Source organism: Symphalangus syndactylus, chromosome 12 (assembly GCF_028878055.3).
Source record: "Symphalangus syndactylus isolate Jambi chromosome 12, NHGRI_mSymSyn1-v2.1_pri, whole genome shotgun sequence".
NCBI classification, from domain to species: domain Eukaryota; kingdom Metazoa; phylum Chordata; class Mammalia; order Primates; family Hylobatidae; genus Symphalangus; species Symphalangus syndactylus.
In genome coordinates, this window is record NC_072441.2 from 52,204,420 (window position 1) to 52,216,698 (window position 12,279).

Sequence of the window (12,279 nt, forward strand, 5' to 3'; positions counted from 1 at the left end):
TGGTAAGGTTTACATAAGATAATTCATATAAACCCTTCAAGCAGACATTGTGTACCACACATTTATTATCTCTTTTTGTCCTCTTAGTCCTCTGTGATCTAAGGTGAGCTATGACCTCTCTAAGAAGTTGCAAGTAAAAGAAAACTGAACCTCAGAAAAGTTACTTGACCAAGTTCACTCAGCTGGTACATGTGTAAACTTGGATTAACTTTAGCACTGCCTATGTACAGAGACTTTTTCTTTTATTATACCACTCTTTTTTTCTGCCGGAAGGGAAAATTATGTTAAGTAAAATTATGTGAAAAATTTCTAAGGTCAGTCTATAGCTCTGTAGTATATGAAACTTGAGGAAGTACAAGCATATTCAAGGCAGCCCCATTAGAAAGTAGAAAAACTAGAGACAGAAGAATGGATAAATAAATTGTGATATATGTGTGCAAGGGTGTATATACTATGTAGTGATGGAAATCATGTCAAACAAGATTAGAGTGTTGTAGGCCCCTTTATAGAATATGACAGAGGCTGACTTTTCCCCCAGTCACATTTTCAGCAGTGTTCCACAGAAAGCCTTTCTCATTTTTATTATTATTATAAGCAGGCAGATTGGAAGGATTTGTAAACCAAAACACAGCTGGCACGTCTAAATTTAGGCCTATCAAGATGAGTGTCCTTCTTAACAACATGGTTTCTCAAACTCCTTCCACCGTAAGTTGCTTTTTTACCAGATGTCTCTTGGGTGTGTGTGTTTCTTGTGCATCAGCAATTTTATTTGCATGGCCTTTTCATGCCAGTATTCTGATTTATTACACTTCTCACATGGATTTTTTTCCCTGTGACTTGTAAAAAGAAAATAGCTGTTTGTGCACAGATGGTGGGTGTGATTTAGTATTATCAGAGTAATTCACGTTATATTTATGAGACATTCCTGAGTAGCATTTCAGCGAGGGATGTTAAGGAAGGACCCCTCTGAAAGAGGTCATATCTCACCTTTTAACCTGTTTCTATTGGTGTTTATCACCTGAGCACTCAAAATTGACAAACCATCATTTATTTTAAATTTCAGCTATCTATTTTATTTCAGTGGTAGAATGTTGGAATCATCTAATTGCATTAAAGGAGGGTGGAAAAAAACATTCCCAGAAATTCCTGGAGTTGACTACTAACCTATTAAAAAGAATGGAGCAAAGTTGAAATATTTTAATCGTGATTTCTTCCTTTTAGCTTTGCTTCCATCCTCAGATTTTTATTGTGTACCATTTTAAGTACAGAAATGCTGTGTGAGTTTGCCAGGGTTGCTGTAACAAAGTACCACAGACTGGGTGTCTTAAATAACAGAAATGTATTGACTCACAGTTCTGGAGGCCAGAAGTCTGAAATCAAGAAGTCAGCAGAGTTGGTTCCTTCTGAGGGCTGTGAGAGAGGGATCTGTTCCAGACTTCCCAACATGGCTTATAGATCCGTGTTCTCCCAGTGTCTCCGCACATCCTCTTCCCTCCATCCATGTTTCTGTGTCCACATTTACCCTGTTTATATAAAGATACCAGTCATAATTGGATTAGGGCCTATCCTAATGACCTCATTTTAACTTCATCAGATCTGTAGGGACCCCATGTCCAAATAAGGTCACACTCTGCGGTACTGGGGATTTGGGCTTCAGCATATGAATTTGGGTGAGGGAACAATTCGACCCATAACAAATGCTTATAATAAGCCCCGAGTAACAACAGAAAAACTTACACTTAATTTATTATTTTTGCAATAAATTCTATTATCATGCTAACACCAATCTAATCCATTTATTTCAGTTAAGTTATTTAAGTGGTTTTTCTGACAGTGGATGTATTGTTTTGGAGTAAGGATAAAAGACCATGAATTCTTGCAACACTGGCTTTCTTCTCTGTGAAACACACTCAAGTCTCAGCCTGAAACCATCCCAGGATTTTCTTGTGTGTGTGCGTTTTCACTGTTCTAGCTATAGGAGTAAACGTTATTTAAGAAGTAGAGATTTGTCACACAGATAATTTTTATTCTGCTGTAATCCGTTGAAGGAAAAAGTAAAAAGATATATTTTCATCATTTAAATGACCCTAAGATAATGGTCTTATATCCAAATAGAGACAGAGAGACACACATCCATTATTGTGGAGGTGAGACCTTTGTTTGGAAAGAACAAATTTTAATGATCCATTTCTCCTGAAATGCGTCAACCGCAAAAGGTTAAATGGAGTTCTTTTTGGTTAATTGCTTCTTTGGATCTTCCCAAACACTTGTTTTCTTCAGTTATTCATGTCCAAATGTGAAGTCTTTTAAGTATTGTCAGTATATTTTCTTTCCTTTTTTTGAAGTGAATATAAAACACTTTAGATAGTCAGTTTTATTGAGGTTTTAAGAATGCTTTTGAGTGATTCATAGTAATTTAAATCCTTCTACTGAAATCTTGGATGTTGCTAAATTTCAGCCTGTAATTTTCTGCCTTTGCTAGATATCGAAGCATATTTTTATGACACCACACTGTACTCACTGGAATTGTGAGCTTTTGTAAATTCATGCAGATCTTTCCCACTCTACAAAAGGATGCATTTCAAGCGGAAGAAATAGAATCCTAAATTATGTAGTAGGTAAAAGAAGTAGGCTGTGGTTGAGTTGGGAGGATGAGCAAAAAGAATGCCAAAGCACGTTTGTACGTAATGTCAGTAAAATACAAAGTATGTTACGTTTGCCCACCAAATTAAAATTTGTCAGCTTACGAAGTTGCTATTTATATGAAATGGCTTTTGAGAGAGATTTTTGTACATGCTGATTACATATTTATTTGGAAGCTCTAAATTCTGGTTTTAATGGCTGCTTAGTATTTCATTGTGTTAGCATCCCATAACTTATTATTTAACTATGCAACCTTGTGAAGAAAAAAATCAAATATAATCCAAGGTATTCTGCCAAAGCAGCCCTAGGCAACTGTTTTATCACTACAGTTCTTACTGTCTCTGAGCACCTCATGTACAATGTTGACTCTTAACAATTTTAACATTTTTTTGGTTACAAAATATAACATATGTTTTAGAATATTTGGAAAATAAAGAAAATCACATAGAAAAATATTAAACCCAACAGCAATCCCAACATCTGGAATAATTCCTGTTAACTTTTTTTTTAAATAGCTGCTAAATTCCCTCTTTCCCTCGCTGCCCATCCCCCCAGTCATACACATAGACACACATTGGAATCTGATTTTACACAAATTTTATATTTTGCCATTTTTTTCTGAATAACATACTGTGAAACTTTTTCCAAGTTATTGCATGTTCTTCTAAATCATCTTTAAGTCACTATGTTGTATTCTATCATATGGATAGCATTATATCCTCCCATAGAGATATAAAATGATTTATTTCACTAAATTTTTTTTGCAAGACATTTATTGCCTCTAAATTTTCTGTGTCTGATTAATCCAACTGAAATTTGTCTTCTACTCCTTGTGTAGTGCTTAAATGATCACAAATCTTTTTGTGATAATAGGCTGAACCTTCGTAATCTTTATGACTATTGTTATTCTTCTTTCTTCAGTTAGCATGTCCTGTGATAATATCTCTTCTATTATTACATTGAAGGATGACCTAAATGTTGCATTGTAGTTCACAGAGCTAAACTTTTTGTGGGAAGAGCCTTTAGAGCAGTGCTCTGAGTATTATTGATGCTTCAAAAGCATTTTTATTGATTTGGTTTGAGGAGAAAACAAGTCCATATTATGATTTCATCTTTTTTTCCCATTCATAGTTTCACAAAAAAGTGTCTCTTCTCAAAACATCAGAATTTATTACATTGTACTATATTAATGCATTTGGATATGAGATATTTTGGAAATCATCAGGTCCAACTTTGTAATTTAACATAGAAAGGCTGTATTAGTGGTTCAATGCCTGCTTAGTCAATGGCAGAGATAGGACCAGAAGCCGTTTTGGCCTCTTTTATGATTTTTTTTTACTCAGTACTGGCCAACTTTGTTGCTAAGCTAAAATGGGCTTTGTTGCAAATTTAATATTCAAATACATCAGTTAACTTTATAATCTTATACATAACAACAGACAAAACTTTTGATTCCAACATCTGTATCACTACTTTAGGGGAACAAACGTATCTAAAAGAAAAAGTATAGAGTTGGAGAACAAGTTCTTACTACCACTGCAGAGATAACTCAAATATTCTATTGAGAGTGTTAGTTTTATCTTTGCATGTAAAAGAACCATTATTTGAATTTAAGGTTTACTGTAATTATCCTTATGTTTCAATTAATTTTATTTATAAAGAATAACATGTAGCCCTTCCTTTCCCATCTTTTTCTTTCTTTTATTTAGACAAAATTATTGAAGGTGACGGAGCAGATGACCAGTGTTGCCAATTGAAATTGAAGCTGAGGAGGCATCCTGCATGGTTGGGGTTGAGAATAAGGCTGCCTTGGCTTATATGGTCAGAGCAGAGGAGGAAGCTGGTGTGGTTGGGAGTTTGGTTACATACAGGGGAATTGAGCCAATAAGTAAACATATTTGGGATAATAGGAGCCAGACTTCTCACTGCTGGTGAAAAGAGTTGTAACTATGGAAAAGGGAAAGGCTAGACAAGCCATGACATGTCAAATTAGAAATAGAGGTATATAGGCCGGGCGCAGTGACTCACGCCTGTAATCCTAGCACTTCGGTAGGCCGAGGTGGGTGGATCACGAGGTCAGGAGTTCAAGACCAGCCTGGCCAAGATGGTGAAACCCCCTGTCTACTAAAAATACAAAAATTAGCCAGGCGTGGTGGCAGGTGCCTGTAATCCCAGCTACTCGGGAGGCTGACGAAGGAGAATTGCTTGAACCCGGGAGGTGGAGGTTAACAGTGAGCCGAGATCGTACCACTGCACTCCAGCCTGGGTGACAGAGTGAGACGCCATCTCAAAAAAAAAAAAAAAAAAAAAAAAAAAAAAAAAAAAAAAGAAATAGAGGTATATAATTCTAATTTGTGTATCTAGCCATAGATCTAGAGCTGTATGAGTCTGTGTGTATGTGCATGTGTGTGCGTGTGTGTGTGTGTGTGTGTTAGTTTGTTCTTGCATTGCTATAAAGAAATACCTAAGGCTGGGTCATTTATAAAGAAAAGAGTTTCATTTTGGCTCACGGTTCTGCATGCTATACAGGAAGCATGGTGCTGGCATCTACCTCTGGTGAGGGCTTTAGGCAGTTTATGATTGTAGTGAAAGGTGAAGGACGGCCAGCATGTCATGTGGCCAGAGAGGGAGCAAGAGAAAGAGGAAGATCCAGGGTCTTTTAATAAACCAGATATTGCCTGAACTCATAGACTGAGAACTTACTCATTAACATGAGGATAGCTCCAAGCCATTCATGAGGGATTCACCCCAATGATCCAGACACCTCCCACTAGGCCTCACTGCCAACATTGGGGGTCACATTTCAACATGAGATTTGGAGAGGGCAAACATCCAAACTATATCAGTATATATATGTATGTGTATGTCTCATACATTTATTTCCTAGCATTAATATCTTGGTTTTGTAAATACCAATCTTCCCTAAAAGGAACCAGAGCCCCTCAGAGAAAATGTCTCATTCCAGAGCTTGGGCAGGGAAAGAACAAAATATTATAAACTTGAAACATCTTGTTCTAAAAAGTAAAGTGCTCAAAGAATAATGAAGACATAGCAAAAACATACTGGTGCAGCTTTAAGGGGCTCCCAGTTGTTAAACTTGGGACTGTTAGACATCAAAATAAATTATGATGTTAATGAATTATATCCACTGAATAAAATAGGAATCTGTGAGTCTGTAGTCATATAATTAATTTGATTCTATAGTCATATTATTAATTTAAACAAAATATTATACTCTTTACTCTCCTTAGTGGAAAACCTATTGATGATATCAACATTGAAAAATAAAAAATAGCAGTATACATATATACACTGATATAGTTTGGAGTGAGAGGGAATGAATAAATGAATAATGAACACTCAGGAAAACAAAAACTGGGCTGGTACAGTGGCTCACACCTGCAATTCCAGCACTCTGGCAGGATGTATTAATCTGTTTTCACACTGCTGATAAAGACATAACCGAGACTGGGCAATTTATATAGAAAAAAGGGTTTAATGGACTTACAATTCTGCATGGCGGGGGGAGCCTCAGTCATGGTGGAAGGCAAGGAGGAGCAAGTCACATCTTACATGGATGGCAGCAGGGCAAAAGAGCTTGTGCAGGGAAACTCCCATTTTTAAAAGCATCAGATCTCATGAAACTTACTCATTGTCATGAGAACAGCATGTGAAGACCTGCCTCCAGGATTCAATTACCTTCCACCAGGTTCCTCCCACAACACATGAGAATTGTGGGAGTTACAATTCAAGATGAGATTTGAGTGGGGACACAGCCAAACCATATCACTCCACCCCTGGCACCTCCCAAATCTCATGTCCTCACATTTCAAAAACAACCATGCCCTCCCAACAGTCCGCAAAGTCTCATCTCATTTCAGTATTAACTCCAAAGTCTGCAGTCCAAAGTCTCATGTGAGACAAGGCAAGTCCCTTCCACCTATGAGCTTCTAATATCAAAAGGTTAGTCACTTCCTAGATACAATGGGGGTACAGACATTGGGTAAATACACCCATTCCAAATGGAAGAAATTGGCCAAAACAAAGAGTCTACAGGCCTATGCAATTCTGAAATCCAGTGGGTAGTCAAATCTTAAAACTCCAAAATGATCTCCTTTGACTCCATGTCTCACATACAGGTCACGCCAATGCAAGAGGTGGGTTCCCATGGCCTTGGGCAGCTCTGCCTCTGTGGCTTTGTAGGGTATAGCCTCCCATCTGTCTGCTTTCATGGGCTGGCATTGAGTGTCTGTGGCTTTTCCAGGGGCACAGTACGAGCTGTCAGTGGATCTACCATTCTGGGGCCTGGAGGATGATGGCCCTCTTCTCACAGCTCCACTAGGTGGTGCCCCAGTAGGGACTCTGTGTGGGGGCTCCAACCCCACATTTCCCTTTTGTACCACCCTAGCAGAGGTTCTCCATGGGAGCTCCATCCCTACAGCAAACTTCTGCCTGGACATACAGGCATTTCCATACATCCTCTGAAATCTAGGTGGAGGTTCCTAAACCCTAATTCTTGACTTCCGTGCATTGTCTGTCCCAACACTATGGAAGCTGCCAAGGCTTGAGGCTTGCACCCTCTGAAGCCATGACCTGAGCTCTATGTTGGCCCCTTTCAGCCATAGCTGAAGCAGCTGGAGTGGCTGGGACACATGACACCAAGTCCCTAGGCAGCACACAGTGTGGGGACCCTGAGCCCAGCCCACAAAACCACTTTTTCCTCCTAGGCCTCTGGGCCTATGATGGGAGGGGCTGCCATGAAGACCTCTGGCATGCCCTGGAGAGATTTTCCCCACTGTCTTGGGGATTAACATTCAGTTCCTTGTTACTTATGCAAATTTCTGCAGCTGGCTTGAATTTCTCCTCAGAAAATGGAATTTTATTTTCTATCACATTGTCAAGCTGCAAGTGTTCTGGACTTTTATGCTCCATTTCCCTTGTAAAACTAAATGCCTTAAACAGCACCCAAGTCACCTCTTGAATGCTTTGCTGCTCAGAAATTTCATCCACTAGATACCCTAAATCATCTCTCTCAAGTTTAAAGTAAATTCTGTACATTCATGCAGATCTTTCCCACTCTACAAAAGGATGCATTTCAAGCAGAAGAAATAGAATCCTAAATTATGTAGTAGGTAAAAGAAGTAGGCTGTGGTTGAGTTGGGAGGATGAGCAAAAAGAATGCCAAAGCACGTTTGTGCGTAATGTCAGTAAAATACAAAGTATGCCCCATAAATCTCTAGGGCAGGGGCAAAATGCCACCAGTCTCTTTGCTAAAACATAGCAAGAGTCACCTTTGCTCCCGTTCCCAACAAGTCCCTCATCTCCATCTGTGATCACCTCAGCCTGGGTTTCATTGTCCATGTCATTATCAGCATTTTAGTCAAAGTCATTGAACAAGTCTCTAGGAAGTTCCAAACTCTCCCACGTTTTCCTGTCTTCATTTGAGCCCTCCAGACTGTTCCAGCCTCTACCTGTTGTCCAATTCCAAAGTTGCTTCCACATTTTCAGGTATCTTTTCAGCAGTGCCCCACTCTCCGTACCAATTTACTGTGTTAGTCCATTTTCATGCTGCTGATAAAGACATACCTGAGACTGGGCAATTTGTATAGGAAAAGGGTTTAATGACTTACAGTTCCACGTGGCTGGGGAAGCATCACAATCATGGTGAAAAGCAAGGAGGAGTAAGTCACATCTTACATGGATGGCAGCAGGCCAAAAGAACTTGTGAAGGGAAACTCCCATTTTTAAAACCATCAGATCTCATGAGACTTATTCACTATCAGGAGAATAGCACGGGAAAGACCCACCCCTATGATTCAATTATCTCCCACCAGTTTCCTCCCATGACACATGGGAATTGTGGGAGTTACAATTCAAGATAAGATTTGGGTGGGGACACAACCAAACCTTGTCACAGGCCAAGGCAGGAGAATTGTTTGAAGCCAGGAGTTTGAGACCAGCCAGGGCAGCACAGCATGACGTTATCACTATAAGATATTTTTTAAAGCAATAGAAGAATGAAAATGTAATCATAATTAACTATATGGCTTGGCTGTGAATAAAAATAATTTTTTTCTTAAACCTCTATCTACCTTAAAATGGTGATAAATTAAGATGATGGGAGAGAGAAAAACATATGTATATATTTGAGAAAAGGAAACATTGCCTGTAAAATAGCTTCGAATAGGTCTATACCATAATAGAAAGTGAAAGATGAGAAATGGTTCCAGATTGAAGGGGCCAGAGATATAATAGTTAAATGTAACAGATGAACCTGGATTTAGTTCTGTACCAGAGGGGAAGAACATTTTCTTTTTAGGATATTTTTGGGACAGAGAAATTCAAAAGGGTCTGTGGATTAGACTGTTGTATTGCATCAGTGCTAATTTCCCAATTCAAATACCTATATCGGTACTATGGTTAGGCAGGAGAGTGTTCTTGTTTTCTGAAAATACACACAGACCTATTTAGGAATAATGGGGCAACATGTTTCTAGCTTACTCTCAATAAGTAAAAGTTTTCTCATCCCTCCTTTTCTCTCTTTTGCTTTCTCTCTCCTTAACTTTCTTGTACCAATTATAATTTATCTACAGATCTAACATAGGCATGCTTCCTATCACATTTATGTCATTATTCTGTCAGTTTTCTTCCTTTTTTTGTCCTTTCACTTCCTTTTTAAATTCCCTTTCTTCCTTGTTTTTCTCTCTCACCTTCTCTTTTTCCTTTCCTCCTTTGCTTACTCCCCCTTCTTACTCTGTTTTCCACCATCCCCTTTTCCTTCATCCCTCACTTCCTTTATTCTTTCTCCATGTCGTCTCCTTGACACCCTGGATATTTATTTTCCTGGTCCAGTGTATATGGGCTGTTCTCTAGGTTTGCTGTAAAACTGTCAACATAGAACATTATTTTCCAGGGAATTTCCTTTACTTTAATCTTCTGTTGTATCTCTTGTTTTTAGATTCTATTTTTTCTTTCTTGGCATATTCTCTTATTTTGGAGAAGTAAAGAAGCTTCCAAAGAATAGGTACATGGGAAGTAAGTATTTGATATCTTCTGTGTCTGAAATGGCTTTATTCTCCCTATATATTTGAATGACAATTGCCTGGATATGTATAATTCTAGGTGGAAAATACTTTTCTCTCAAAATTTTGAAGACATTAGTTTATTATCGTGTAGTTTCCAGCATCATCATTTAAGAACTCTGATGCCATTCTGATTCCCAAGATTCCTCCTTTATTATATTGTTTCTTAAATCTTTCAGGAATGTAAAAATCTCTAGTATGATGAAATGTCATGGTGATGGATGCTTGTAGGAGTACTACCTACCCAACCAGTGTCCTGTTCATTTTGGGGAGACCTCACAGGCTCTATCAACCTGGAAACACTTTATGTCAAGGATATTTTTCTTTCTCATTTTCTGGAATTCCTTTTATTCAGGCACTGCCTGCCTGGATCCTTTCATTTTAAAAAATCTTCTCATTTTCCATCTCTTGTTCTTTTGGTTCACATAGTAGGACAGTTCTTGAGCTCTGATTTTCAAACCTTCTGTTGCATTTTTATATTGCTATCATATTTTAATGTTCGTGAGTGTCTTTTTTGGTTGGTGTTGTTGCTGTTCTCTGAATTTTCTTTTTAAAAACAGCATGCTTTCATTCATGGATTTAATATTTTATCTTTCTGGTGATTTCATGGTTTTTTAAAAGTGTTTATGCTCTGTTCTATCTGCTTCCTCTAATCTTCTGATTTGGTTTGTTTGTGACTTTATTTCATGTCAGAGCCCTTCCTCATGTTTAGATGTTTGGTAGTTCCTACAACAAATAATAAAAAGCAGAGTAGACATTCTGCATGCATGGTAGGGGCTTTGATGTAGGGTGGTTATGCAGAGACCTGGCTAATTCATTAGGGGACTACAACTGTCAGTTTTTCTCCAAGATCAGCTAAGAGAGGAAACTTCCAACTATGGTGGGTGCTGTGGTATGAATATTTGTGTCCACCCAGAATTCATACATAGAAATGCTACTGCCAAGCTGATGATAGTAGGAGGTGGAGCCTTTGGGAGGTGATTAGGTCATGAGGGTGGAGCGCTCATGATTAGGGTTGGCGCCCTTATAAAAGACCCCAGAGAGACCGTCCTCCCTTTTACCATGTGAGATTATAGTGAAAGGAAGCTGTTCTGTAAAGTGGGCCCTCACCAGACGCTGAATCTGCTGACATCTTGATCTTGGACTTCCTAGTTTAGAACTGTGAGAAATAAATTTCTGTTGTTTGTAAGCTACCTAGTTTATTGTATTTTTCTTTAATAACAGACTGAATGGACTATGATGGGGTGGGGGTTGCACCTTCCTGCCAACGTTCTTGGGACCAGGTGAACAGGGTTGCATGTCTTTTGGTCTGGTATGCAGGACTTTCACTTGATACCTGTATTTTCACAGGACCTCTTCCCTCTTCTGCTGGATGCCCTTGAGTTCAGACCTTTCAGAAAGTAGACTTCCAGTGTTCTGCCAAATTGGGGTGGGAAAGTTACCTGATTGCCTAGAGTAGGTGAGGGAATCTGAGGTTCTAACTCTTTTTTGTTTTATTAGATCTTCTTAGTAACTAATCATCTGGTTTTTGCTCTGCCACAACCTTTATGTCCAGAGGTTCTTGGTGCCTCCAATTCTTGAACCTTTCTGGCATTCTACATCATAAATATCCTTGCTTCTTCCTAGTTTACTGTTCTCTTCTAGATTACTTTTCAGTTTTCTTTGCACTGCTATTTTAGTTACCACTTGACAATCAGATCTCCAGTTTCCAAAAAGTAGTTGGCACATTTCGTTTACTATAGTTTTTTTCTTCTTATTCTTGCCTGAGTCCGTTAGTGCTACTGTGACAAAATATCTGAGACTGGGTAATTTATAAATAATAGAAATTGATTTCTCACTGTTCTGGAGGCTGGGAAGTTCAAGATCAATATGCTGGCAGTTTTGGCTTCCAAGATGGCGTCTTTTTGTTGTGTCCCCACATGGCAGAAGGTGAAAGGACAGGAGAGGCACTAGGTTGTTCCCTACAGCCCTCTTATAAGGTGGCTAGTACCATTCATGAGGGCTCTACCCTTATGACTTACTCACCTTTAAAGGCTCCACCTCTTAATACTATTGCATTGGGGATTAAGTTTCAACATGACATTTGGAGGGAACAAACATTCAAACCATAGCAATCCTTGAGGGTTTATACTTTTCATTTGTTTGTTTCTTTCTTTACTGTCATCTTTTGGGTGGGATTTTCAAGAGGAAACAGGTAAAAAATACATGGTCAATATACCACATTTAACTAAAAGTCCAATAATCCCTTTTGTTCTTGATATATTTCATTAATATTGATAGCATCTAGAAATAGAAGAGTTTAATTTTTCTATTGATACTAATTTTTGAATGTTTTATTTCTTAGGATGCCTCATTGATGGACATGAACTCCTTCAGCCCTATGATGCCAACATCCCCTTTATCAATGATAAACCAAATCAAGTTTGAGGATGAACCAGATTTAAAGGATCTCTTCATCACAGTTGATGAACCTGAAAGTCACGTTACTACAATAGAAACTTTCATTACGTATAGGATCATTACTAAGGTAAACATTGGATGAATATTTTCTTGA

General features: G+C 38.4%; 1 protein-coding gene across 5 annotated transcripts in view; it reads left to right on the top strand.

Annotated features, from left to right (window-relative positions):
• Positions 1–12,279, top strand: part of SNX7 (sorting nexin 7) — a 105,447-nt gene that overhangs the window by 14,901 nt on the left and 78,267 nt on the right. For all 5 annotated transcript variants that reach the window (XM_063624349.1, XM_063624347.1, XM_063624348.1 and 2 more), the window contains exon 2: positions 12,070–12,252. In XM_063624349.1, the coding sequence (XP_063480419.1) occupies positions 12,070–12,252 (183 nt within the window). The remainder of the gene's footprint in view (positions 1–12,069; positions 12,253–12,279) is intronic.